The sequence below is a fragment of the Lotus japonicus genome, chromosome 3 (genome assembly GCF_012489685.1).
Source record: "Lotus japonicus ecotype B-129 chromosome 3, LjGifu_v1.2".
NCBI lineage: Eukaryota > Viridiplantae > Streptophyta > Magnoliopsida > Fabales > Fabaceae > Lotus > Lotus japonicus.
The window spans coordinates 9,445,383-9,472,150 of record NC_080043.1 but is presented as its reverse complement, the minus strand read 5'-3'; the positions used below and the strand labels follow the sequence as shown (position 1 = coordinate 9,472,150).

The following is a 26,768-nucleotide window of genomic DNA, read 5'->3' as shown; positions in this document are numbered from 1 at the left end:
CAAAAACTTGTTTGTGTGTTTTTAATTGAGTTTTCGAAAACTTGACAAATGAGGTATCCAATATATGGGTAGTGCTGGATTCAATGTAATATTACCCTACATTTTACCTGTACTTGAGAAGGAAGTTATCGAAATTATTATTCTAATGAATGAATTCATTCAGTTTTTCGAAAAAAAAAAACATGCTTAAGACTTGTTTATTACACAACACTTGGTACAAAATAGATATATTGAGGATTTTTATTTTCTACCGTACAAATGCATGCTTCTCTATCAAGAACCTCTCTTATACAAGACACAAGAATTCTGCGGTATTCATGTTTAATACAAAGTATTTGATAAATCTAATCTTGGCATTCCAAGTGAGTCTTAGGATACCTTTGCTTATTGTTACAATAATTATATGTCATATAATTTTTCTTTACATTTTCGTATTGTTTATGTTGGGCTGGATTTAACTGCCAATACCTTTTGCTGTTCCACCAGTACGTCTCTGAACCACAATGTCGATCATTTAAGCTTTGATGAGTTTCACAGCCACTGACATCAAATCCCTGAAAGTTTGCTTTGAACGGTGCATAACTCCAATTGGTTTTTATTCGGCCTCCTTCTGTTGCCCAACTTTCCCCATCCCACAATGTTGTTTCAATTTGCATAGGCTTTGATGGGTAGCGTAATCCAAGTATACGTTTGTTCTTATATACCCGAATGGGGATATCGTCCACATAAAATCTGCAATGCCAAAGTATTTGGTTGAATATAAATTTTATGAAAATTTAGGTAGATTAATCGGAGAACTATTTTGATTGTATCTCTAGTATGTTGATTCAAGTGATAAAGTTTCACAGGTTGTGAATGTTAGACAAGTTCCATATTCATAAGATAATTGTTTTTTTCATAGTTAAAATACACTTACACTAGGAGGGAAACACAAAAAGAAAAGAGATAAATGAGAAATATGATAAATGCAGCTGATATGTGTGATAACAAAAATAAGATTATGAGATGAAGGATGAAAGAAGTGGAAAATGAATCAAAACCCTGTTGAGAATTAACATTTTTCACCACTTCGTAATACATGGTGCCTCTACCGGCTCTACATCTCATTTTCATAGCTAAAAGTTGAGAAAATATTTTGCATCCATTTAAATGAGAATAAGGCTATGATCTAATAAAAGAAGTGATGGGAATAAAAAAGTTAACTTTTTTTTTAAAAACAAAATTATCTTCTTTTTTTTGACATGGAAATGCGGACCCAAAATGCACATGTAGAATGAGATAATTAAGTATGTTGTGCTTGGGTGTGGTGTGTGTGGACTAATAAACTTAAAACAATTTGACCTAGAGAAATTTTATAAACAAATATAGTGTCCTTAGTTTAGTTTAGTCTATTTCATTTGAGACTTGTTTTGTTTCAAAGGAAGCTGGTTGATGTTTACTAGTTAGTTCCTAATCGTTAATATATATTTTTAACCACATTGTACTTCAAAAAGGGGCATGAATCATACACAATTTGATGCTGGTTCCAAAGAACTTGGTAATCGTGAAAATTTGTTGTAGGGTCAAACCAAAGATGAATTTGTTGTTCTCTATTCCCTTCACCATCTATAAATATATTGGTCTGTAACGTATATGGCTTTCCTTCCCTATTTCCCAAGAATTCAAAGTCTAACTCATCGTGCTTATCTCCACGAGAAGTCAACTGCATCAAAATAGTTAATTAGTCAATAATATAGGAGCATACTTGAGATAATATATATATATATCCTTGAGATAATCTTTCATTTAGAATAGAAAATTAAGGAGCATAATTAACTCACATAATAAGCCGTGACAACTCCAGCAGAATCTCTACCTGGTACTTTAATCCTCATATGGAAGAATCCTGAGCCGTAGAACATCTTGGATACAAAACCAGATCCTTTGCGTTCAAATAAAATATGAATTAAATCATCAATAAGAGGAATTTATGCAAGGTTTAAGTTTATTCAATTACGCAGGGTAAAACACACAAGTTATGTTTTCCCACGATACTTTTTAGTTATCCTAAAATTAATAAGTAAATATTAATTAGTGTTACGTAATTGTATAATCGACTTATTATATTACATCACTAAATATTTTATTAACAAATTGATTTTTAAAAAGATACACAACTTTGACTAAATATTAATGATTAGTTTACCACCAAACATTGCATGTAAAAGGGATGTTGACTAAATTATATTTTGAGTACTATCATTTTGGAAGACTAATTTAACAATAAAAGTTAAGAATATTAATACATTTGAAAATGTTAGTTTTAGCGAGAAAAAAAATTTACTCATCTACATTATTACGTTCAAAAAACATCTACATTATTAATGTGAATGTTCACTAGTAATTTTGAAATTATTAGGGATGTATTTGAAATTATAAGGATTAAGTTTCCTCACCTATATACATGCATGAAGATAACAAAAAATAAAACCAACGACATACGTGTTTATAGCAACGAAAACTAAAGAGACATGAAATTAAAGAGTGAAGGTAATGAAACCTTTAGTAGAGTTAAAAAGTATAACAAGATGAAATAAAATGTGATGAATGAATGGAATTTAAGGATATGAGACTGGTATATTATAACCTGAAGAGGTATCCATCATAAGCTGAATCTCCTTCCCTTGGTTTAAGGACTTGAAATGACTTCCACCCCATTGAATATTGTAATTTTGGTCAAAACTTATTTCTACACTTCTAACAATATGAGGTAGAAGAATGACAAGAAAGATAAATATCAAAGAACTCATATCTAAAAAAATCATAACTAGGATTTCGTTCTTGCTTATAAAAAAATTCTAGGATTTCGTTCTACAGTCTAGCTTTGGTTATTGATGTTGGCGTAGTTGTTAATCTATATATACATGATGAGGAGTTATTTAATCAATTGACTCATTAAAAAAATTATCATAAATATATGAAATTATTTTTTGACTTATTTAATTATTTGACTCATTGATTATTTGTCAACAAAATTGAAATGATTTTTTTGACCTTTATAATTGAAATAAATTAACTTATTATACCAATCATTTATATAAGGGAATTGTTATTCAGACCCCTCCCACAATTATTCAAACCCCTCTTAAATGTGTAAAAATACTAAAATGCCCTTAATAAAAAAATATAAAAAAATTCTCTCTGCTCTCTCCTTACCTCTTTCTTCCACCACCCCCCACCATCTCCGCCGCCATCACCACCGCCGCCGCCACCTCCTTTACCACCACCACCACCATCACCACAACAACAACCTCCATATTCTCATCTCTATCTCCTCTTTCCTCTTTCCTCCACCACCACAACCACTGTCACCACCACCTCTGTCACCACCACCACAACAACAACAACCTCCATCTTCTCCTCTCTCTCTCTCTTCTTTTTTCCTGTCTCACTTTCAAAGTGAGACAACTATCGCACTTTTAAAGTGAGAGAGGAGTCACATTTTCAAAGTTCGTTCGACAAGGGTATTTTTGGATTTCTGAAAATGTTTTGGGTCTGAATAGCTGTGTGGGGTCTGAATAACAATTCCCTTTATACAATACCAATACAAGCATTAAAATTAGTTAATCAATATATCATTTTGTAATTATTATTCAAACTAATATTTGAAAAACAAAATTTTCATACGAGCATATATCAATGAAATGATTTCTTAACCACATAAATGAAATAATTAGATGACATTATTGGTTAATAAAAATGCTTAATTGCACTTTTGGTCTCCCTACTTTGCCTTTTCTGCGAAGATCGTCCCTCAACTAACAAATTAGCAAAATGTATCCTTGAAGTTACCCTCCGTTAACACATTTAGTCCCTTTAGTATTTTTCATCCAAAATATAACGGTTTGAGGGACCAAAAGTGCAATTAGAGCAACTTCCTCAGCACTGTGACTTACACTTTTGGTCCGCCAATTTTCCATCTGGTCCACTTAATTGCACTTTTGATCCCCTCAGACCGTTAGATTTTGGACGAAAAATATTAAAGGGACCAAATGTGTTAACGGAGGGTAACTTCAGGATGCTTTTTGTTCATTTCTTAGTTGGGGGACGATTTCGCAGAAAGGATAGAGTTAGGAGACCAAAAGTATAATTAAGCCTAATAAAAATCAACTTATAAATACCAAACTATTTGAATAGTAATAATTATATGCATTAAAATTAGTCGGTCAATATATCATTTTGTAATTATTATTCAAACTAGAAAATCAAAATTTTCATACGAGCATGTATTAATGAAATCTTTTGACCACATAAATGAAATAATTAAATGACATTATTGGTCAATAAAAATCAACTTATAAATACCAATCATTTGAAATTTTGAATAGTAATAAATAAATGCATTAAAAATCAGTCAATGATAGATATTAAGTGCTAGTAATTATTTCACAATGATATTTTAAGAATGTATTTTTAATACCAACATGTAAACATGTGTGCGGTTGCACACACTTAAAATAATATATCTATCTTCTATATATATATGTAAAGCACACTTGAACTTTTGCATTGATTAATTTACATTTGCATTAAATACATTAAATAATTAAATACAAAACAAAAAAAACAACATCTACTTTATTATTTATTATATTAATAAATAATTGTTAAACTTTTCAATTTCCTATATTTTAAAATAATTTTTAATATTTATTAAATTTTAATTACTAATTATAACTTGAGGAAATTTTTTTAATAATAATAATTTAAATTGATTACCTTTACATTAATAAAAACATATAGTAAAAATAAATTTTATATTTATAACTAATTGAAAAAAAATCAAATTCTTATATGTTAAAATTAAAATAATAATTTTAATTTTAATTACTAATCATAAGTTGATGAATTTTAAAAATTAACCAATAAAACTTATAACTACATTTTACGTATAAATAATAAATTAAGTACTAAAGTTAGATATCATGTTAATAAGCTATATATATATATATATATATATATATATAACATAATATTTGACTTGAGTTCTACATTACTGGCAAGATAAATTAATTTTTATTTTCATTTTCATTTCAATTAATTATCAACCTAAGGTTGAAAAAAAAAAGATAAAATAGCACAAAGTAATATCTTTTAAATAAAATAAGCATGTTAGGTATATTGAAATTAGTTAATGGTAGAATCCTTTTTGTAAATATATATTTTGAAATTTACTTTTAAATATGAAATGATTTTGTATGTTGTTTAAATTAACTATAATGTAGTTGCGTGTTATTTTAAAAATAATTTTAAATTTATTTGTGATTTGCCTTAATAATGATAATAATAAATTATTGATGAATATTTTATGTTATTAACTTTATTAACTATTAATTGTCAACTTTTCAGTTTCTTATAAAAAATATAATTTATTAAGTAGTTTTAAACAATAGTTAGAATATTAACTATCAATCATAAATTGAGGGAAAAATTAATACATATATTTATATGTAGAAAATATTAATAATTTAAATTAAATAATAGTCTAGATCAAAATTTATTAATGAAAACTCTAGAAAAATATTTTAAAAATTAAATAAAAGTCTCTATAAAATATTCACTATTAAATGTATCGCATGCGTGTATTATTTGAAGAAAATACTTTCAAATGTGTTTTTTGACCTATTATATAGTGGTAAAAATATTTTCTCAAGTTTTCTTATGTTATTAATAATGTTTTCCTTTTCAAATTTTCTTAGGGTTAATAGTCAAATTAATCCTTGCGTTTGTAAGCGAGTTTGATTTTAGTTACTATGAGGATAAATGAAGTTTAGTGGCAGTCAAAAACTGTCAGTGATTGTAAAAATGATTGCCACTAAACGTAATTTTTTTCAGATGGACTAAAAGTAAACTCACTTACAAACTCAAGGACTAATTTGATCATTAACCAAAAAATTTATTAAATTACAGTAATATCATTTATTTACATAAAGAGAACTCTAATATAAGCAATTTAATGCATAGAAAAACTCTAATACTCTCTATTTAGATGTCTCAACACAATAATTTTTTCTATTATATTTATATTGAAGAAATATTCTAATATTTATTTTTAGATAATTACTCTATAGTAAATTTCATATAATATTAAAAAAATATTATAAGAAAATTTAATAGTGAAATTAATGATCATTCTTGTAAAAAAAATAAATTCATTTAATGTTATTTTATATAAACATTTTAATTATTAGTTCTTAAAATCTTTTTTTTATATTAATATTATAATAATATTTATTAAAATTAAATTTTTACTAAATACATTTAATAACATACTAATAAAACCGTCAATGCTTATTAAGGTATGATATTGGATGTCAAAGTTTATGAAGGATCATGTTAGTCATTTTTGTTTACCTTAATTCTTTCCTTTTTTTACAAAAGCTAATAGACTTTATTAATATTATAAAAACATTTCAAAAAAAAATTAATATTATAAAAAGCTTGCAGAGCTGCAAATAAGAGAAGAAAATCACACCACCCACACCTAAACACTGCCGAAATAACAACACTCACTCAAAACAACCAAAATAAAAACTCAAAAGACAACCACAATAAAAAATACCGACAACAAAATAAACAACCCAAAAGATAACAGCCAAGATCTTATTTACACTCTTTTTTTACGATCTCCAAATCTCTCAATACAAGTCTTGGTAAAGTCCTCCTCATGACACTGATACATCACTCCAACTTGATGACTAATAATGTAAGCACACCAAGCTCTCATTCAAACACCATCTGAGTTGTAAGGCCAATTCATCAAGATCAATGCAACCCTGACCACTAAAACGCCTCGATTTCCGAGGGTCACTTTAGTAACAATAAACCATAATAAAGTTTTTGCAAAAGGTACCATATGACATTAATAATAAACCACTAATTAAACTTGTTCAAAACACCATACTAAACCATTATCCAAATAAAACAACCCAACAAAATCAAAAGGTATTATACTCCATATGCCACCACGCAGGGCAACACAAAAGAGCCTTATTCAATAACTTAGAAAAGAATAGACAAGACTCGAACACAAAGACTAGTTGGTCGACTCACTAACTACTAACATTTAAGCAGGCAGTGTCACCTAAGGAGCATCCCTAGCTGCAATGGCCACATCAATGTACCGTTGCAGATCGACTTTCAAGATCTCCTCCTATCCAAGCACAAAAGTTCCACAACTCCTGCATGATATCCTCCTCATGATCCTCCTTCAGCTCGTCCTCGTCGTCAACCATCATAGTGTCGGAGGGGGTACGATTAGTAGGAGATAGTGTAGCCTCTAGCGTCTTCCAATGAATAGGAGACTTAGAAGACTCATCCTCATGATGAACTAGTGCTTTAAAAGTATCAAGTAGCATCTGAGGTTGTAAAAAAAGTGTAGCAGTCCTCGGTAATATCTCGTTGACCTCAGCTCGGTATCCACATAGTAGTGATTCTCTCTAATTAGACCTTAGTATGTCGCTCACTGCATGGACTGGTTTATCGTCCATGCTGAAAGAGACTCCCTATCTTGGAGCTCCTAACCCATTCTCTTCGAGAACCGAGATCCAATCCGCATCACATCTAGTATCGTTGTCGTTAAGTTCTCTCACAACACACAACAAACAACATGGGTCAACTTCTAGAAAAATGACTGTATAACATAAGACATGAAAGCATGGCATCTATGACAACATAAATCATAAAGTTTCTCTAGCATACTAATCATAAGGTTTTTCAAGTAGATGGTTCCACCTTGGGACTATCCATAGAAGCAATGGCCACATGAACCTACCACTGCAATCAACCTTCAGGATTTTCTCCTTCTCCAACCAAAAATGTTCCATAAATCCTACATGGTATCCTTTGGATCCTCCTTCGGTTCGTTCTCGTCGTCAACTATCGCAATGTCAAAAGGGGTACAATTAGTAGGAGACAATGTGAACTCTAACATAATCTAGTGAATAGGAGATTGTGAAGACACATCCTCATTCTGAACCGGTTCTCTAGCAGCATCAAGCAGTCCTTGAGGTGGTAAGTCAAAGTTTAGTAGTCATCGAAAACATCTCGTCATCCTCCGCTTGGTATTTGCATTGTAGTGTTTTTCACCTACCAAACCGCAGTACATCGCTCGTTGCATGGAATGGTTGATCGTCCACGCCGACGAAGACTCCATGCCATGAAGCTCATAACTTGTGCTCTTCGAGAACTGGGCTCCACCCTACATCACTTCTAGTATCGTATGACATTAAGTATCCACACAACACATAACAAACAACAAGGGCCAACTTCAAGAAAAATGACCATATAACAGAAGACATGAAAGCATGGCATATATGACAACATATAGCACAAGGTTTCTCTAGCATACTTATCATGTAAACAAGTTAGCTTATACAATCAATTCAAGTTTCATAATAAAAAACAACATGTACACAATGCAGTCAGGTGAAGTCAAGTTAGACCCTAAGTCAGTCTCTATGCAGATTCTTACAACAAAATCAAAATTCAGATATAACGCCAACTACAATTCTTGGGAGGCAGGACAATCACACAGAAACTCAGTTAACTAGCTTCGTCAAGTACGTCTCTTGTCCTAGACAACCCACGCTATAGTCCGAATATACCCGGTTCTGAACACTGGTGGTCACCATAGTCTGGCCCGAACCTGCCTGGTTTTGAAGCCTGCTAGCCCTTATGCACATGTCATAAAATCAGTCAAAATTCACGGGGTCATGGTCATCACGAGTCCGTATCTCATCAAGGTTCACTCGACACTGAGTAACCATTCGCCACTGAGTTACTTCCACAAAACGTTGTATTCGAATCGTAGTCGACATACATAGTCATATAATCGCAAATAAGACTCAAATAAAGCATGCAATCATATTATCTCAGCATAACAACATCATTACTTTATCTCAGCGTATCATCATATGACCATTGCATTATCTTAGCATATCAAACATGTTCCAACAGCCATAATAGCATAACATCATGCAATTAGACAATCATTAACTCATAGCATAGTCTCAACATTTGCATCAACGCATGTCATCACACAACACATAGACATTTTAAACCGAAGTGCCCTCACTTGAGATGCTCTCCTTCCCAAGCTAACTTCGTAGGTTCATTATGAACTCGTTATCCGAACCTTCACAAATACACAAGTAACAATATTACTAATCTAAGTCGTCTCACAAAGACAAGGTCTAAGAAACACATACGAACTAGGCTTAGAAGACAAAGGTTTAAAACAACTCTTGGAAAACACAACTTGATCCTTCAAAAGAAAATAGTTCACAAACAAGTCCTTCAAATTTTGATTAGTTAAACTTTGGTCCTCATAAAGTCGCCTAATTACAAAATGTCCTTAATAAATTTCATAATGCTTGAAAGCGGAAAAGATAAACTCAGACTAAAAAAAGGAAACTACTCTTCTGTCTCGTGCGCACATTTGCCTTGCATTACGAAACACTTTTATGTCAGCATCGGAGCAGAGAGAGTTTTATTATCGGACCTGAGTGGCATCAAAATGGTTAAGAGTAATAACCCATTAAATAAAGATAATCGATTATTACAAAGCCCATTTTCCAGACCTTCCAATAGGGGTGCTCCCAATTTAATTAAGCTCGGGGAATGAATGATAATGTTACTAATAGTATCCCAAGGAATAAGGTGGTGGTTCCCCCTTATCAAATTAAACTTGAATTTTATTTTTTCTTTTTTCCAATTCAAGTCAAAGTGGTCCATTTCTCAGGAACATGGTTTTTCTCTCAGAGAGGAGTGTTTTGATCTTGAAGCCCAATACAAAAAATGGGGCTATAGTGCGCAAAAGACCACATACATTTGTCTAAGGGTTGGCTTTAAGTAGAGAAAGTAGTGAGAAATACTTCATTTGTGGCTCTTATTCCTAAGGTAGAATCTCCTCAAAACTTGAATGAGTTCAGACCTATATCACTCGTGGGCTGTATGTATAAAATTGTATCCAAGATTCTGGCTAATAGGTTGAAAAGAATGATGCCAAAGGTAATCTGTGAGAACCAATCAGCATTTTTAGGTGGTTGAAATATGCTTGATAATGTGGTAATCGCTAACGAAGTGCTTCATGAGGCCAAGTGCAAAAAACTACCAACTCTTGCCTTTAAAGTCGATTTTGAGAAGGCCTATGAGTTAGTGAGATGGGATTTTTTTAGTACATGCTTCGGAGGATGAATTTTTTTGAGAGATGGGTCTATTGGATTAAGTCTAGCTTGTCGACTAGCTCAATAGCGGTGTTGGTGAGCGGTTCCCCACGTCAAGAATTATGATGCAGAAGGGGTTAAGGCAAGGGGACTCAATGACCCCCTTCCTATTTCTGGTTGTGGCAGAAGGGCTTAATGGCTTATTGAGGCAAGCAGTGTTGAACAATGATTTTTCAGGTGTTAGGTTGGGTGCAAATAGGGAGGTGGAGGTTTATATCTTGTAGTTCGGATGACACCATCTTTATGTGTGAGGCGCAAGTGCAGAATATAATTTCAATCAAGTCTATCCTGAGATGTTTCGAGTTGGCCTTAGGGTTAAAAGTTAATTTTTTTCAAGAGCAAACTCACAGGTGTTTTAGTGGAAGCCAGGTCTGTTAGAAATTTTGCTGCGATCCTTCATTGCAGAATCATGACTATTCATTTTATCTATCTTGGTTTGCCAACTGAGGTGAACCCAAGAAGAACCTCTTTCTGGTGTCCTGTTATTACTTATTAGGAAGATTCAAGGTAAGCTTTCCCTTTGGAAACATAAATTTCTCTCCTCTGCAAGGAAGATTTGCTGTGTTTTGTCCTCCAATCCACTGTTTTATTTGTCTTTTTTTAAAGTTCCTGCGGAGGTCATAAAGGAGCGTACAAGATTAATGAGAGAATTCATGTGGGGTGGATTGGAGGGAAACTCAAATAATGCTTGGGGTTGGGAGAAGATCTGTAAACAGATGGAGTTGAGGGGACTTGGTATTAAGGTGTGGGGACCTTTTAATAAAACACTTCTTGGTAAGTGGAGATGGAGTAATCATTTATTGTTCTCTTGCGGAAGTTCATGGCTAATCTGGTGGTCTGCGTGCTATAGTTGGTTGGGGCTTGAAACAGCACTACCTAATGAGGCTAAGCCCCACCTCTTGCAACATGTTTCCTTGAGCAAGTCAAAGGAGCAGAAGAAGGCTCTTGGAATAGTCTGGCTAGCTATAGTGTGGTCAATATGGCAGATGAGGAACAAATTGATTTTTAGGGGGATGAATGCTGGGATAAAGGAGGGAATTGATGTGATTAAAATAAGAACCTGGAGGTGGCTTCAAGTTAAATGTAAGGAATTTAGATATTTTGTCTTTGAATGGGTATCAAATCCAATCTCTTGCATTGAAACCTTATAATTAATTAAAGGAAGATGTTGGCTCTGCTTAGTGAAAGGAAATGGAACGTAATTAATTAGCCATGGGCTGTCGGTCTGAGTTCGTGGAATGTTGTGTGGTTCCAAGCAAGACTTGATCAATTGATGATGGCTCTAGGTGCACCCTTCTACTAGCTCTGCAGTTGAGGGGTCTGTCAGCTAGATAATACTCTGAGAAGCTATGGTTTAGTTTCTCTAGTTTGCTTATTTTCCCCCTCTTTCTTTGTTTTGTTCATGTCATCCTATTTGTATACTGGGTTGGAGTACTCTTTCCACTCCGGATCAATTCATCTTTTGTCTTATCGAAACAAAATGTATGAAATATGAAGGATTGTAACTAATGGTCAATTAATATGAAGTCTAATGCATTGCTGATTTTTATAGTAAAGGAATGTAAGAAACGGAGAAAGCAGAAAGAAGAATAGGCAACATCAATAAAATAACCAAACCTTATTAAGAAACCTTATTTTTGTCCTAGATGCATCTCTATATTAATAACCCTCTATACAAGGCAGTTGAATTCCATGGCAGTATAGCCTTATGCAGTTCATGTTTACTAGGGGTTGATTAATCTAATTCAGTACTAGCATTCCAAGGGAGTTGTAGGGTGCCTTTGCCTATCAGTACAGTAATCATACGTTGTATACTTTTGCTTTACATTTTCATATAGTTTTTGTTGGACAGGATCCAATTGCCAAAACTTTTGGCTATTCCACCAGTAGCTCTCTGAAGTGCAATGTTGATCATTTATGCTTTGAATTTCACAACCACTGATATCAAATCCTTGGAAGTTTGCTTTGAATGGTGAGTAACTCCAATCGGTTTTGGTTTGGCCTCCATCCGTTGCCCAATTGTCCCCGTTCCACAAACTTACTTGTATTTGCATAGGCTTTGATGGATAGCCCACTCCAACATTGCTTTTGTTCTTATATACCCTAATGGGGATATTGTCTACGTAGAATCTGCATAGCCAAATATTTTGTGAGTGTGTAATCCTAACTACATATATTTTAACCATTGCAAACAGAGCATGTATCTTACACAATTTGATGTTGGTTCCAAAGAATTTTGTAATCGTGAAAATTTGTTGTAGGGTCAAACCAAAGGAAATGTCGTTGTTCCCTATTTCCTTCACCATCAGCAAATACATTGGTCTGTAATGTGTATGGCTTTCCTTCCCTATTACCTAAGAATTCAAAGTCTAACTCGTCGTGACCATTTCCTTGTGAAGTCAACTGCACCAGAATAATCAATGAATCAATGATATATCCTTGAGATTAGCCACTAAAGAAAATTTCCCCTAATGGCTTATGGAATGAGAGTTTATCTTTCTTTTTTTTTTTACTGTGGATAAAAATATATCTAGTAAATAATTTAAAATGATTACTATGCAAATCGAATTTAGCACATAAAAAACATATCATGGATATCCTTCAATATTAGTTGCAAAAACTTAGGGGACTATTTTTTAAAATAGAATTGTTTTCATTTGAAATATCAAAATTAAATAAGTTGGTGAAGAAAGAACTCACATAATAAGCAGTGACAACTCCTGCAGAATTCGTGCCCGGTACTTTGATCCTCATATGAAAAAATCCAGAGCTGTAAGACGCCTTGGATCCAAAACCGGATCCTTTGCGTTCAAATAAAATAGAAATTATATCATCATAAAGAAGCAAAGCCATTTTTTTTAATGCACTCAATAACAGCTAGCTAGGCATAGATATTCTTTAATTTAAGAAATTAAGAACAGAAGAGTCCATATATACGTTCTGTACAAGATAAAAACTGTAAGAATATTATTAACTACTCCACTTCATTCCTAATTATAAGTCATTTAATTTTTAGAGAATTTTGGTGGCCCTTAATTTATATACCCTTATTATATTTTAGAAAAAATTATTACTGTTGTCCATATACTATATCTTTGCATTTATTATTCTTTTGTAATTCTAAAATTGTGATTATCACTTGCCATTAATTATTTTCAACACTGCTTAATAGATTAATTAAGAATGAATGTGGTTATTTTTTTTTATACATCAGAAAAAAGATTATTATTTTTTAAACTAATACACTAATTAACCTCATTACATATTTTTTTAAAGGTCTTTCGGCTTTACTTTCTTAGGATTTTTCTTTTCTTCATGGTGGTTTTTGTTGTTTTTTCTCTATGAGGTGGTTAGGAGATTGTGTATTTTTGTGGATAGATGAGGTTTTGGTTTTTGTTATCCTCATTGTCCTACTCCTGAGCTAGCCTCTCCCCTCTTTATTAATATATTTAGACTTTAAAAAAGTTACTACTAAGTAATAGAAAACGTGATAGATAATAAATTAAGAAGGGAAGGAGTAAGTACGTACAATTTAGTATAGTTAAAGGAAAAGCACTAAAAACTTGTGTAGAGTTTATAAGTATTAGAAAACGAATGCATGCAACTTTAGGAAAGGGGAATTAATGGTTTATTCTAACCTGATGAGCTATCCATCATGAGCTGAATTTCTTTCCCTTGGTTTAAGGACACAACATGAGTGCCACCCCATGTGACCTGGTAATTTTGATCAAAACTTATTTCTTCACTTTTTACAATATGAGGAATGAGAGCTAGAAGAAAAACAATTATAAGAGTACTCATGTCTCGGAAAATCATTGCTTGGGTTTGGTCTTAATAATCTTATTCTTATGGCTTTGGTTATCAGGTTATATATTGATGTACTTTGAGACCAAGTTTGTTCATCTATATATACATGATGAGGAAGTACACTTGAGCTTCTCAGAAACCATGGAAAAGCATAAAGAACATGAGTCCCATTATTGCCTTGGCAAGACGTAATTGACTTCTCAATCCTATCCTCCATAACAAACCACATCACGATGGAATGTTTCAAAGTAATGTTAGATAGAGACTTCAACTACGGTGATGTTCATTAATTAATTTCATGTTAAATTCAAGATTAATTAAGAGGCAAATGAGCAAAACCAAACAATTAAGACAGTACAAGAATGGAATTATATAGTACTATAAGTTTCTAGCTCTGATTGTTACTAACGACATGTTTACACACACATTATATATATTATTAAATACATGTGTATGCTTATTTATTGGTTATAGTCGCCAACACATATTGTTTCAATTGATAAATGAGATCGATTTCCGCTGTCATCAATATAAGAATTGTGTTGATGGATGATATGTATGACTTATAGTCTCGAAGAAATGCTCTAACTCGTGGTTGTGATCCGAGCTAAACTGACCAAAACTTTTATCCATTAAAAAAATTATTGGTCAGTGGCATTTAGTTAATATACAAAATGAATAATTCCTACGTTTCGAAAACAATTTAATTAAGTTCACATTATGCATTTATTGATAAGTGCTTATTTTTAAGCTAATCTAAATCGCTTATGAAAATAAATTAAACTAAAACAATTTATGGGTAAGTCGATCAAAAGCTATTTACATAAATTTTAAAAAATATTGCAGATTAAACATTAATTATGTAAGATAAGCTCAAACAAACTTTTTCAAACGGAACAAATTACACCCTTGAACTCTTCAATAAATCGTGCAATTGGTTATAATCAAGCTTGCAATTTGGTTATAATCTTTCAAACATGGCATGCTTTGGTTCAGACCCATCCCCAAATTTTCCAGCTCTTTCATTGTTGTCAAGTCAATAGTGTCCAATTTGAACAAATGTAGTGTGATATATACCATATAAATCTTGATTTTAAGAACTTTAACTTGAGGAATTGGGTTGGCATGTTGTCCTATTAGGCTGAAGACGGTTCGGGCGCGTCATGTTAATACGCGTTCGTTTAACACATTCAAAAACTGCACATTCCAACAGATTTTGCGGTGCATGGGATGGTAGCAAAGATATACCAATATGGAAATTGAAAGCCTACCGTTTTCTACCCTTTTGTACTTATAGGAAAAGGACAAAGATCAAGCAGCATAAAAGAACCAAAGTAAAACAGAAAAAGACAATCACTCTATCCTATATCTAACCTAGTTTGTCTAGGAACACTTGGGTAGATATCTCAGGTGGTGGTTAGAAAGGTATGCTTAACTTTTTTTTTTGGATAATCTAATTTATATATAAAAACAGAAAAAGTGCCAAGTAATTACAGGTACAGATTCAGTAACAAGAAAAAAGAGAAAACAGAGTAACGGGTACAAGGGAAACAGGGGAAAAACCAAACAGAGGGAGAAAGACAGAAACAAGAGAAAAGATCAAAACAATACATAGCAAAAGGAAACAAAAAGGTATGCTTAACTTAAAGTTACCAAAGGTTGTTTTCTATTATGGTGATATGTGATTAGTGATCCAAAGAGTAAGGACGTGTGCGGCAATGTAGAAGGGGTACTTTGTTGAATTAGTCCTCATTCGAAGAATTTCGTATGTATTAAATGTGATTTTATGTAAGAATATGAAAATAAATTATAACTGTTAGATTTAATCATGAATAGTCCAGATTAAAACAATTATTAATTTGTAAATTTTTTAAAGTCACGTGACTATTCATTTGTTTTAATCTAAATCATTCAAAATTAAATCTAAAAGTCGTGATTTATTCTCACTTTCTTACATAAAATTATTTTTCTCATAAATATGTGTTTTTTTTTACAGGATATATGTGTTCTTACATGTATGTACTTTCTAGTTCTTATCGAACAACTTGAAAAGTTAGGATGCAAGCTTGGGAAAGAGCTTTCTCAAGATTTGATTCCTCACTCCTTTCCTGAATCATTTTCACATTTTATTGTTAATTTCAATATGAATAAAATGAACTGTTATCTGCATGAGATTCTTAACATGTTGATTGATTATCAAAATTCAATTGCCTTTGAAAAGAATATTGGAACGGTCATGGTGGTTGGAAATTCCTCTAAAAAGAAGGGCAGGAAATATTTTAAATCAAAGGGGAAACTTGCTTCTAGGGGTGTTGTGCTTGTTGTGAAAGGGTTAAGAAATTTCACCTCTTATATACCACATTAATCACATCAATAAAGGGACATCGAATCATTCTTTTTTCGTTATCCCGGATTATTACCTAAATCTTGTCCTTCTCTCAATTGTATAGGTTCTTCAGATCATTTATTGATAATTGGTGACCCAACCTAGTATTTCGCGAACGGCTAACATATGGGTCAGTGTTATTGATACATATTTGAACACCTTTTTTATCGGTCTTTGTGAAACTACTATGTAGCCGGTCCTCAATGAGTCATTGCATCGAACCCATATACTTCGGTCAAGCCCAATATAATTACCTGCCCCTAAGAAATTGAACCCAAAGATTAAAGCATGTATTTGAGAAGAAGTCGTTCGACCTTCTCACGGTCAGCCCTAATATGATATATTTAATATCAAACATGAAATCTAATTCCTAATTGTTCATCACATGACAAACTTCTTCATTGTAGCTTTCAACATGAAACGTTACATTTACATTGGCTAGAATAAACAAGATTTCCAAACATACACTATGGAACAAAATACATTGGATTTGGGATCTTAAAAGTTCGGTTTCCAGAAGAGTTTCCTTGGAGATCACTCCATTGGTCGCCCACATTTCCCCATATCCTGTAACCTTCATCTTCTAATTGCTTCCTTATATCGGACTTATATGTTGCTGCACTTTTCCCTTTATATACCATTGTCCTGAAAAATAAACGGCCAAAAATAAAAATTAATCATTTATTTTATATAATTGTTTCAGTTTTCTTAAAATTGAGGCATAACTTTATTTTTATTACTAAGGAATAGCCGATAGTCATAATATTAATTATTTTGAGGTCCGAAGATATTAGAGACATTATTTGAACTCAGGAATGATAGTAACTTTCTCTTTAATATTCGTTTAAGCACACTCTCTTTAATTTGTTAAAATTTATGTATACACTATGAAGTTGGGATTGAGCCCATATATTTTAGCGGACATACATGATTTTTAACCAATAAAAATGAGAGTGTTACTATCATTTCTATTCAATTGTTTATCCTTGATCAAGCACGAATTAAAAATAAGGGTGAATTCAAATCAATATTTTTTCTCCAAGATATTTTACATTCGACAACTATGAGACTAATGTTTCGAGACTCAGAGATTATGTTAAATGCATAGGTCTCTCCCAACAAATATTTATCCATACAGACCGCTCAAGAATCGAACCCTAGATTAGATGCTTAACGAGCCCAACAAATCTAAATTCAAATCAATTTTTGTGAAAATATTAACGGATCCATTATATATAGATTGGTCTTACCTCATCATGAGTCGCTCATAGCCAGTGAAACCTTGATTGTGCAAGTTGTCAATGGTAACTTGACCAAGTGTCTCTTCATCTCTTCCGGTAAGGAGGAATACCTTAAATCCTTTATCTATCAACTTGTTAAATAGCGTTAATACAGGAGGAAGAGCTGTGCACCCTCCTTTCATTGCCCATGCTCTAAACGCTAGTGGATCATAGGGGTCACACCTATATATTTCAAATTTTACACTAAATTAAAACATAACTCAAGTTTTATTTTTGAAGACAATGAAATGACAATTAGGATTGACACTCATTTGGGTGTTAATTATACCACTAGTTTTAAGAAAGTAAAAAAGAAAAACGAAGGCATGTGATTGATGATATAATGATATTTGTGTGAGCCTCATATGAAATGAGTCTTTTTTTTGTCAAAAAATGAGTCACTTTTTTAATAAGAAAAAAAAACAGTCTAATCTAGGACTATCAAGTGCAAGGGGTGCCAAACGGGCCAGCTCATTCGGGCGCGTTTTCTGGTGGGCTGATTTAGTTATTTGCTATCCTATATAACTCATGTTTCGTCAATTTTTCCAAACTACTAAGGCTTGTTTGAATTTCTAATTGCCTCTTCCAAAGCACTTTGCATATAACGACTCTTACGGAATTAAATTTTGTGACATCATTCTTACGAGTATCAAACTTGCTCACCACTCACGAAAACATAAAACATTATTAGTTACTACAGTATTTTTTTGATAAGCTATCATTATTGGTCACTCAATGTTACTTTGAAATATTAATATTAGTTTTTTGTTTTCTTTTTAAAGAGAGTATTACCCCCATCTCCCCCATGCTTTCTATTTTTTTACATTGAAATTCAACATTTTTTTTATTACACACATTTAAAAGTACTTTTAAATAATATTATTCAAACAAGATCGTTTGTCAAACTTACTTTTAAAATAAGAGTATTTAAACATAAATCACATTACAACAAATTTACATTAATTTTTATTATGTCTTGCAAATCTACATTAACTCAAACTCTATTTTGCAAACTTAAATTCAAAAAAGACCGGCAGAACTAAGCCAACCTGTGCGGGCTAGACTTTATATAATTGGTAAAACTACATTGACCCCCTTAAGATTTATCATTCTTGCACTGGCTTGTGCTTTATATATTATTTAATAAGATACTAACTGCTCTATTTTTTTAAGAGCATTGCACTAACCTCCTTTGAGGTTTATCACCATTGCATTGACGTTTCCTAAAATAAATTCCGATAACATTTTTCACCGTCTATTATTGTGGAGGATATATGAAGAAGACGAGGTCAATGCATTTCACAAACTAGAGGAGATGTAGTGCAATAATTACGAACCTCGGAAAATTGAGTGTAATTACACCTAAAATTAAAATTTATTGTTTTGAATTTAGAAATGGTTATTGAATCACTTAAGAGATTTGCTTAATTATTTTGCTGACTATATTTCCATCTATTCTTTTGTGGAGTGTGAACACATAATTGATTGTTATATGATCATGCTTGCGGATAGGTAACTCACATGGTTAAGCTAAAAGTAATTATAGGTGAAGGGTTAGAGTTTCAACCATGAAGAAAGATAATTTATACTAATTTTATTAACAAATAACATTAGCTTCTAAAAAATATAATACTTAAATTGTGAATTGGCTTTATGATTGGCCGGTTGTGAAATTGACAACTTTTGACTTCTAATGATTTTTTCCTGTTAAATTTTTATTTTAACGTCAAAGTTTTTAGTTGACTCATTTTTTCTACTATTGAATGTTATTTTCGGATTATTTTTATTATTTGTGGGTGGACTAACCCTTCAACCCACTGAAATATAGGATGTGCTAGGATCTCCGACCCAAATAATGAAAATGATAAGTAGCCTGACCCACTTTATATGGGGCCAATAGTAAGCCCGAGCCCGACCTTAGAGCCCCATTTTGTCACTCCTATCCAAACTAAAAAGCATGGCTATGTTCGACCAAAAAGAAGCATGGCTATGTAAAGGAACAAAATATATAGGGAACTATATAGAAAAAAGAGTTGTTAAAAAAATATTTCATCCACATCCCAATGAGAGAGTTATTAATTTAAAAAAATGAATGACACCGAGCGGATTAGAAGCTGATGAAAAATTGGTTAAAAGATAGCATGAATATGTATAAAGAAGATTTATGCAGATACTGGTGATGAGAATAGTTGATAATATAGCTTTTAGTTCTATAAAAAGAGTTTGAGTGAGACCAAATTAAAAAAAAATTAAATGAGAAGATCTTGTTAAGGTTAATCTCATCATCCATAATATCTCTCATAATTTAATTTTTATCGAGTTTAATGATGTAGTTTAATCCATAGCTGACTTCAGTTAGTAGTTAGTGGGTTAAGACATTATTGTTTGTAGTAAATAAAAGTTGCGCAAAGATGTAAATAATAGTATTAAGACACATACCCATATTTCTTGCTTTTGTAATAATAAATGTTGGAGAGACAAGTGTCATCAACATCCAAAATCCAACCATCCATGCCATCAGCAACGAGGGGTATAGCATCCACATAACTCAAGGCTTGTTCCATGATCAATTCCAGGTCCCGATCGTACTGCCCATGAATCAAGTAATCCTCGACATATTGCAAACACTGAGTTGGAACCGTACGCCACAGAAGCACGTTGTTTGTCTCCACTCCAAGCCTCCAACTCAAGCAAAACCTTCCATCAATGAACGAGGAGCTAGTGGACTCGTTATCATTGCTTTCATGGTGGTGTCTTATGGACATTCCCTTTGAGAAGTACACCGCCAACAAGAAAAGCACCAAAGTTTCTCCAACTCCATGTGCCATCCTTTAATCACATGAAGTAGTGTTAATTTTGAAAATTTTGAAAACACTAAGAAAATAGTGTAATCTATGTATGGGGTTTTAATTCAAGATGTTTCTGAAAGAAGTAGATAGAAAAATGCATGTGCTGTGCTTAACTAAGTATTCATTATATAATATAATGATGAGTTTATTCCATTGAGAAATTAATAATGGTGCAAGCATTAACTAAATATAATTACTTTTTTATATAACAATTTGTTTTGTTAATTGATAAATAAGAAAATAATTTAAAGATCGATGTTAGGTTTCAAGTGATAATTATGAAGAATTAAGATTTTAAGAAGTAATAATAAAACTTGCAAATGAACGATTTAATGGCTAACATTTTTCTAATCTCTAGGTTACAAGCATACCACCAACACCACCCTTTTCATTTGGTATCATCCACCTCCACTACTATCTGATACACTATACTACTGCTACCACTTGACACCCTCCACCACCACCGCCATCACAACCTGGCACCCTTTGTCATTGTCACCACCTATTACTCCACGTTACCCACCACCCCTTCTACCACCATCGTCGCCATCTAAAACGGTCCACCACCACCACAATAGTTTTTCTTAGTTCTATCCCCCACAACTACCGATTGACATCATCTACCATGATCATTGTATGCATGCCACCACCACTCAGTCTCAACAATTAGCGGGTGCATGTCCACCCACCAATTGACCTTCACCATCATTATCGCCCAATATTTCCATCGATCGTAACTATAATTGAGCATCAAATCTACCAATACCGAATAACATCCACCGTCATCGTTACCCCCTTTTGGTACCTTTCACCAATGCAGTCGCTACCCTTGCACACTCACAATTACCCAACAACCTACAATAGTACCGCTATTAACACGCTTTACCATCGTTGTCAATCTCCATCACTATGCATTATATACCATGACAAATAGGCAGATGTTTTTAGGAGATTTCTTACAATTATGGTGAAAATCATAAATTTACAAAGCTCAAATAACTATATGGATCTGAAAATGTCAAAAATAAATTAAAACTGAATTTCTAAAGCTGAAAAATAGTTTTAATTTAAAAATTTGGAAACATAAAACTAAACCATCCCAAAAGAGACCTAAAAAATCAAATTATCTACGGTTAAAATGGCAAACGATATAGTTTCTTGTTGCTTGCGATTTATGAAGACTTCGATAATAAAAATAAAATGGCTAGCTCTACGCAGAATGTTAGAAACACACTTACTCAGGAGGCGTGAAGAAAGTCGTGTCAATTCACCATTTTTATCAATGAATTGAAGTGGCTATTTATAATGAGGTAGAGTTGGTAAAATGGCAAAGAAAAAAGGGGAAAAGAAGAAGAAGCTAGACACACATGGAGGCCACTAATTTTCTTACATTGAACACATTATATGTATGTAGTCATATTAATGGGTGGGGTTGGCGTCAGAGAGCAGAAGTACTATACTAAATGTGCAAGACCTCAAATAACAAATATTAGAGAGCAAAATCATATGCCAAGTTCGGCCCCCGTGACCCACCACCATGGAAAAGATTCAACCGCCATGGTTATTGGGAAGGAATTTGTGTTCAAAATAGAGTGGAAAATAGCGTCAGAAACCACATGGTAACTGTACTATAGTGCTTGCAACATCCTACTACCGACTCCGCCGTAAGTCTATCTCTCTAGCTAGTGCTCACTCACGTCCCTCCCCTACTTCCCCACCACCCAATGGCGGAGATTGAGCATAAATTTTAGAGGAGCCAAATTAATTAATTATATAAAATTATACAAAATCTGAACTATAATGTTAACCTAAACAAATGTAAATGTAAATAATTTTGTACTTATATATATATATTATTATTAACAATTATACAATAATAGTATATATAAGTTTTACATTTATTCATTTGATTTTCATTTTTTATCTTATTCTATTTAACTAATATTTTTCTCTTGAAGAGTGAAAGACCCCTTTTACCTCTATTAGCCTGTTTTTGGGGAAAGTATGTTAGAAGAGCGTTAGAAACATACTCTTTTGGACACATATAATTATTCTATTTATAAAATAATCAACATATTTCTCTCTTATTAAAAAATGGGTTGACTTTTAAAAAATTGAATCAATTACTTTCAAGTATGTTAGAGGTGTTCTTAAAAGAGTGTGTTCTCAAATAGATAAACTTATATGAGAATACTTTAAAGCCTTCGAGGGTGAGACTATATTCACAAGTAACATTAGCGTCAACTGCAACCGATGCTAATGTGTCAGGCTACAACCTATTCCGCAAGTCTCAACGGTCACACTAAAACTCATTGATTTCTCCGACCATCTTCCTAAGCCTCTTCTTTCCTTCATTCCTCAAACTTTAATACACCCACCCTCTCCCTCTGCCGCCCTAAGTTTCGGCCTTTCTCGTCGACTCATTCTTCTTTCTCTTTGCCCTCACCCTCTCCCTCCTCCTCCCCTACCCTTACCTTCTTCCCTCATTTTCTTCATACCTCTCGTGAGACCGCCCTCACCCCCTCCCTCGCCCCTTCCCTCCTCCCCCTAATCCTACTGTCGCTTGCCTCTCTAGTATTGCGCCACTGCACTCACCTTAGAGTTGTACCACCACCCACTATCGCGTTACTGCATTTCCACCACTTTGGCGGCTTATCGACTTAGTTGGTATGTTGAGATTGCATTGGTTTTATCTTTGACTTTTATTTTGTTTAAGATATTATTGTATATGTTTTATTTGTCTATGGTGTGGTGTTTAATTATTTTACTATGTTATAACTGTCAATAAAAAAAGTGTATGATCGATCTTTATTTTATTATTTTGTCATTGGTAACTTAAATCTTGTGCTGAAAAGAGTACCTTATATTAATTGCAAAGTCATGGAAGGCCTAAAAAGAAAAGAAATTATCACTAAGAAGGATCGAATGAAGCGAGTAGAAGAAACTGCCTATGCTCAAAGAAATGAATTGTGAAGATTGAAAGATTTTTCATAAGCATAAAATTAAACTTTTAGCACAAGATGAAAGTGTTGGATCATCTGATGGAACAAAATAATAATTGACATTAGAAAATTAAATGATTAATAAATTATTATGACTTATAATGTTGCTTGTTATTGCAGATGAATTCTAATTATTATAGATATATATATTTTCACAACAATAGTGTCAAATTTATGTTGAGATTAATAAGAAAATAATTACGTTAGTGTCTCAATCGACTTAGTCAACTACCCAAGAACTAAATCTGTTTTGAACCAATACTAGTGTTTCCCTTACTTTCTATTGTTGCTGTTCAAGGATGGGTAAGACATTTTGATGTTTCTGTTTTTGTCTTCCATAAGAAAAACATAATACGATTCACTAGTTAGGGAAACTTCCTTTCTATCATTTCATTATCCTCAATCATAGTAATTAATAACTAACCCAATATCGGAAGAGTGAATAATAGCATATATAGAGACAACATAATGGTATGAGAATGAAGTTTCATATACGTACACCATAAATGATGAATGCGTTATGAATAAAATCTAAGTAAGTGAGGGAAGAGAGGGGAAGAGAGGAGTAAGAGGTAGAGAGAAGCAAGAGTCAGAGAAAAGGTGGAATCAGGGTTGGTTGCTTGTTGCACCCTCCTCTATATTTATAGTATTATTAGATGGGTCAAGTAAACATGAGCCTGGCCCATATGGTCATTCTATTTACAACACTCACCTTGAATGACTATTCCTTAAGAATGTGTCTCATTAAAAACCTTCATAGGAAAAATCATGTGGGATAAAAACCTAGTGAAGGAAAAAGAGTACATCATTCTATAGCTCATATTTGTACATTGCCTCATTAAAAACCCTACCATGAAAAACCCAATGGGAAAAAAACATGGTTAAGGAAAAAAGATTACAATGAAATATAGTTGACAATCTTTGAGCCATCGAACTTCGATATTTCGTAAAATTCTTTCAAAAGTTGTTGCCGAAAAGTGTCTTCGTGAGTAAGGGAGACTTCAAGTCGTATCATAACTCCTTTGAATATCTTCTTTAGCCTTGTGTTATCTGCAAGGTGATGAATGAATCTCCGATGTAGAATTTCTCATATTCAGATTTGGACAATGAAACCGGAGTCGGTTGAAAGTGTGTTCCATTTTGTCAATCAATGACCAAATCAGAACCAAACCAAACAACTATGTAATATCCTTTTACACCTTTGGGGTATAGACTTTCAAGTCCAAAGACGCTTATATTTTTTTTTTCCAAATGAATTGCTTCTTTATATGTTGGCCAACCACACCCTTTAATATGGGTTCAATATTCTCACACTTATAATATTGAGCGCTACTTCATATGTCGACAATTTTTCAAGTTATTGGTTCCTTGTTTCAACTTGTAGAGATATAATGGATTGAGATCTCTTTGTATCAATAATAACAAGTACTTGAACCTCTTCAGGAGGTTTAAAGACTTTTCGTAATCTCTACACTTTTCATGATAATTCTCCTCATAACTAAACCATCTTCCTTCTCTAAAATTTATCTTTGGAACCAAGTTTAGGCATGCCTTAGGCTAATAAAATTTCAATAGAGAAGGTCATTTGCAGCATAAAGGAATTTAGAAATCCCTTTTAGGTTAGAGAATGCATTTTTGTTTTTGAACTTTAGGTTCACATTATTGTGTGCGAGTATATATATGCATTCTACACAAATTTTCAGAGCTGCTTAGTTTTTCTCTCCCCCTATTGCCGAGAAATAACGATAAATAAGATATGCAATATCTTCTAGCAATAGCTCAAATTCATAGCATAATCTCAGCTTTCTTTTAATCTCATCTAAGTGTTGTCTGCTGGACAACGAAGAACATATATCATAAAAAGTTCTTAGATGAGAGATATTAGGTTCCTGACAATGAACAAATTCAATGAAGAGAATTATAATAACTCATTGGCTTGATGCATATAGATGTTGTTACTAGCAACATCACATGTCCAAAAAGAATAAGGACATTTGTTCTCGTAATAATTGTCTAGCTATAAATAAGAAGCATTTAGCTAAATATCTTTGCTAGATCATTTCATACATGAACATGTGCAACTCAACATTCAAAATCATGTCACATACCAACTTGATCAAGGTTGGAAATTTCACTCATCAAGGTTGATGCATCGATAAACACTGAATATGTGCACATGTATCATATTAAATATATTCAAGAATCATAGGAAATTCTCCTTATTTTGCCAAAAAAAAAAGGCTTTGAGAACAATATCTGAGAAATAGACTTTTGCATCATAAGACTCGGGATAGTCTAACCGGTCATATGCCAATCACAATCACTTGTTCCATATGAAGAACTTCGCTAATCAAAATAATGCTTCAATATTTCAAATAATATTTTTTCTCGCATTTTGAATCCTTCAGGGATTTTCATATTTCCTCATTTTATCTTCATACTTTGATACCAGTAGTGGTTGGGGAAATATGAGAGCTCAAAGTAGGAGAATCTCTAAATCACTTGAATCCTCAACATTCTTCCCCTCAAGTGTGAATTTCCACCACATTACAATCAACATTTGTTTGAAATTTCATCTGCCTCTTCTGAAAAGTTGTCATACAATATCATATACTGTTACATGTCCTTCAGGGACAATTAACCATGCTTCAATAAATTTTCACAACTTTTATCAATGAAATATTTGTTTCTGAAAAATATTTCAAGTATAATACATAATATCATGTATACTATTACATGTCCTTCAGGGACAATTAACCATGGTTCAATAAAATATTACAACTTTTATCAATGAAATATTTGCTTCTGGAAATATTTCAATCATAATCATACATAAAATTGATCCAAAGCGCTTTTGCAATGGAGAATGTGTTGATGAATACGTAAAATATTCTTGACTCTCTCGGAGCCGTCAATAATTTTTGTAGTACCTAAGAATGAAACTATCAAACCTGGTATATATAATTAACCAATTCCGTTATAGGTATAAGGTTCGACATATTGACGAAATAAAAATAATAATTAGTTATAATAAAAGCAAATAGAAGAAGAGAGAAAAAAAAATCTTAACGAAGCAATAATTTTTTTTCTTATGCTAAGAATATGTCATCTTTCATAACGGAGCTAAGGACCTTAACATTAAGTGATAATAATCAGACTTAATTTAGGAAATGCAATTA

General features: G+C 32.7%; 3 protein-coding genes across 3 annotated transcripts; all 3 read right to left on the bottom strand.

Moving 5' to 3' along the window:
• Positions 1-344: 344 nt before the first annotated feature.
• LOC130743561 (xyloglucan endotransglucosylase/hydrolase protein 2-like) lies at positions 345-3,233 on the bottom strand. Its single transcript, XM_057595809.1, has 5 exons — positions 3,196-3,233; positions 2,627-2,736; positions 1,821-1,921; positions 1,509-1,702; positions 345-732 (listed from the first exon to the last, which is right to left on the bottom strand). Exons 1-5 carry the CDS (start codon positions 3,231-3,233, stop codon positions 345-347), a joined length of 831 nt encoding a protein of 276 aa, XP_057451792.1.
• An 8,634-nt stretch (positions 3,234-11,867) lies between these two features.
• Positions 11,868-14,124, bottom strand: LOC130748565 (xyloglucan endotransglucosylase/hydrolase protein 2-like). Its single transcript, XM_057601788.1, has 4 exons — positions 13,904-14,124; positions 12,966-13,066; positions 12,475-12,668; positions 11,868-12,395 (listed from the first exon to the last, which is right to left on the bottom strand). The coding sequence occupies exons 1-4, from the start codon at positions 14,079-14,081 to the stop codon at positions 12,017-12,019; spliced, it is 852 nt and encodes a 283-aa protein (XP_057457771.1). The 5' UTR covers positions 14,082-14,124; the 3' UTR covers positions 11,868-12,016.
• Positions 14,125-16,773: 2,649 nt separating this feature from the next.
• On the bottom strand, positions 16,774-21,973 carry LOC130749674 (acid phosphatase 1-like). The gene is made up of 4 exons (XM_057603046.1): positions 21,826-21,973; positions 20,178-20,567; positions 17,709-17,921; positions 16,774-17,103 (listed from the first exon to the last, which is right to left on the bottom strand). Exons 2-4 carry the CDS (start codon positions 20,564-20,566, stop codon positions 16,926-16,928), a joined length of 780 nt encoding a protein of 259 aa, XP_057459029.1. The 5' UTR covers position 20,567; positions 21,826-21,973; the 3' UTR covers positions 16,774-16,925.
• Positions 21,974-26,768: the final 4,795 nt, after the last annotated feature.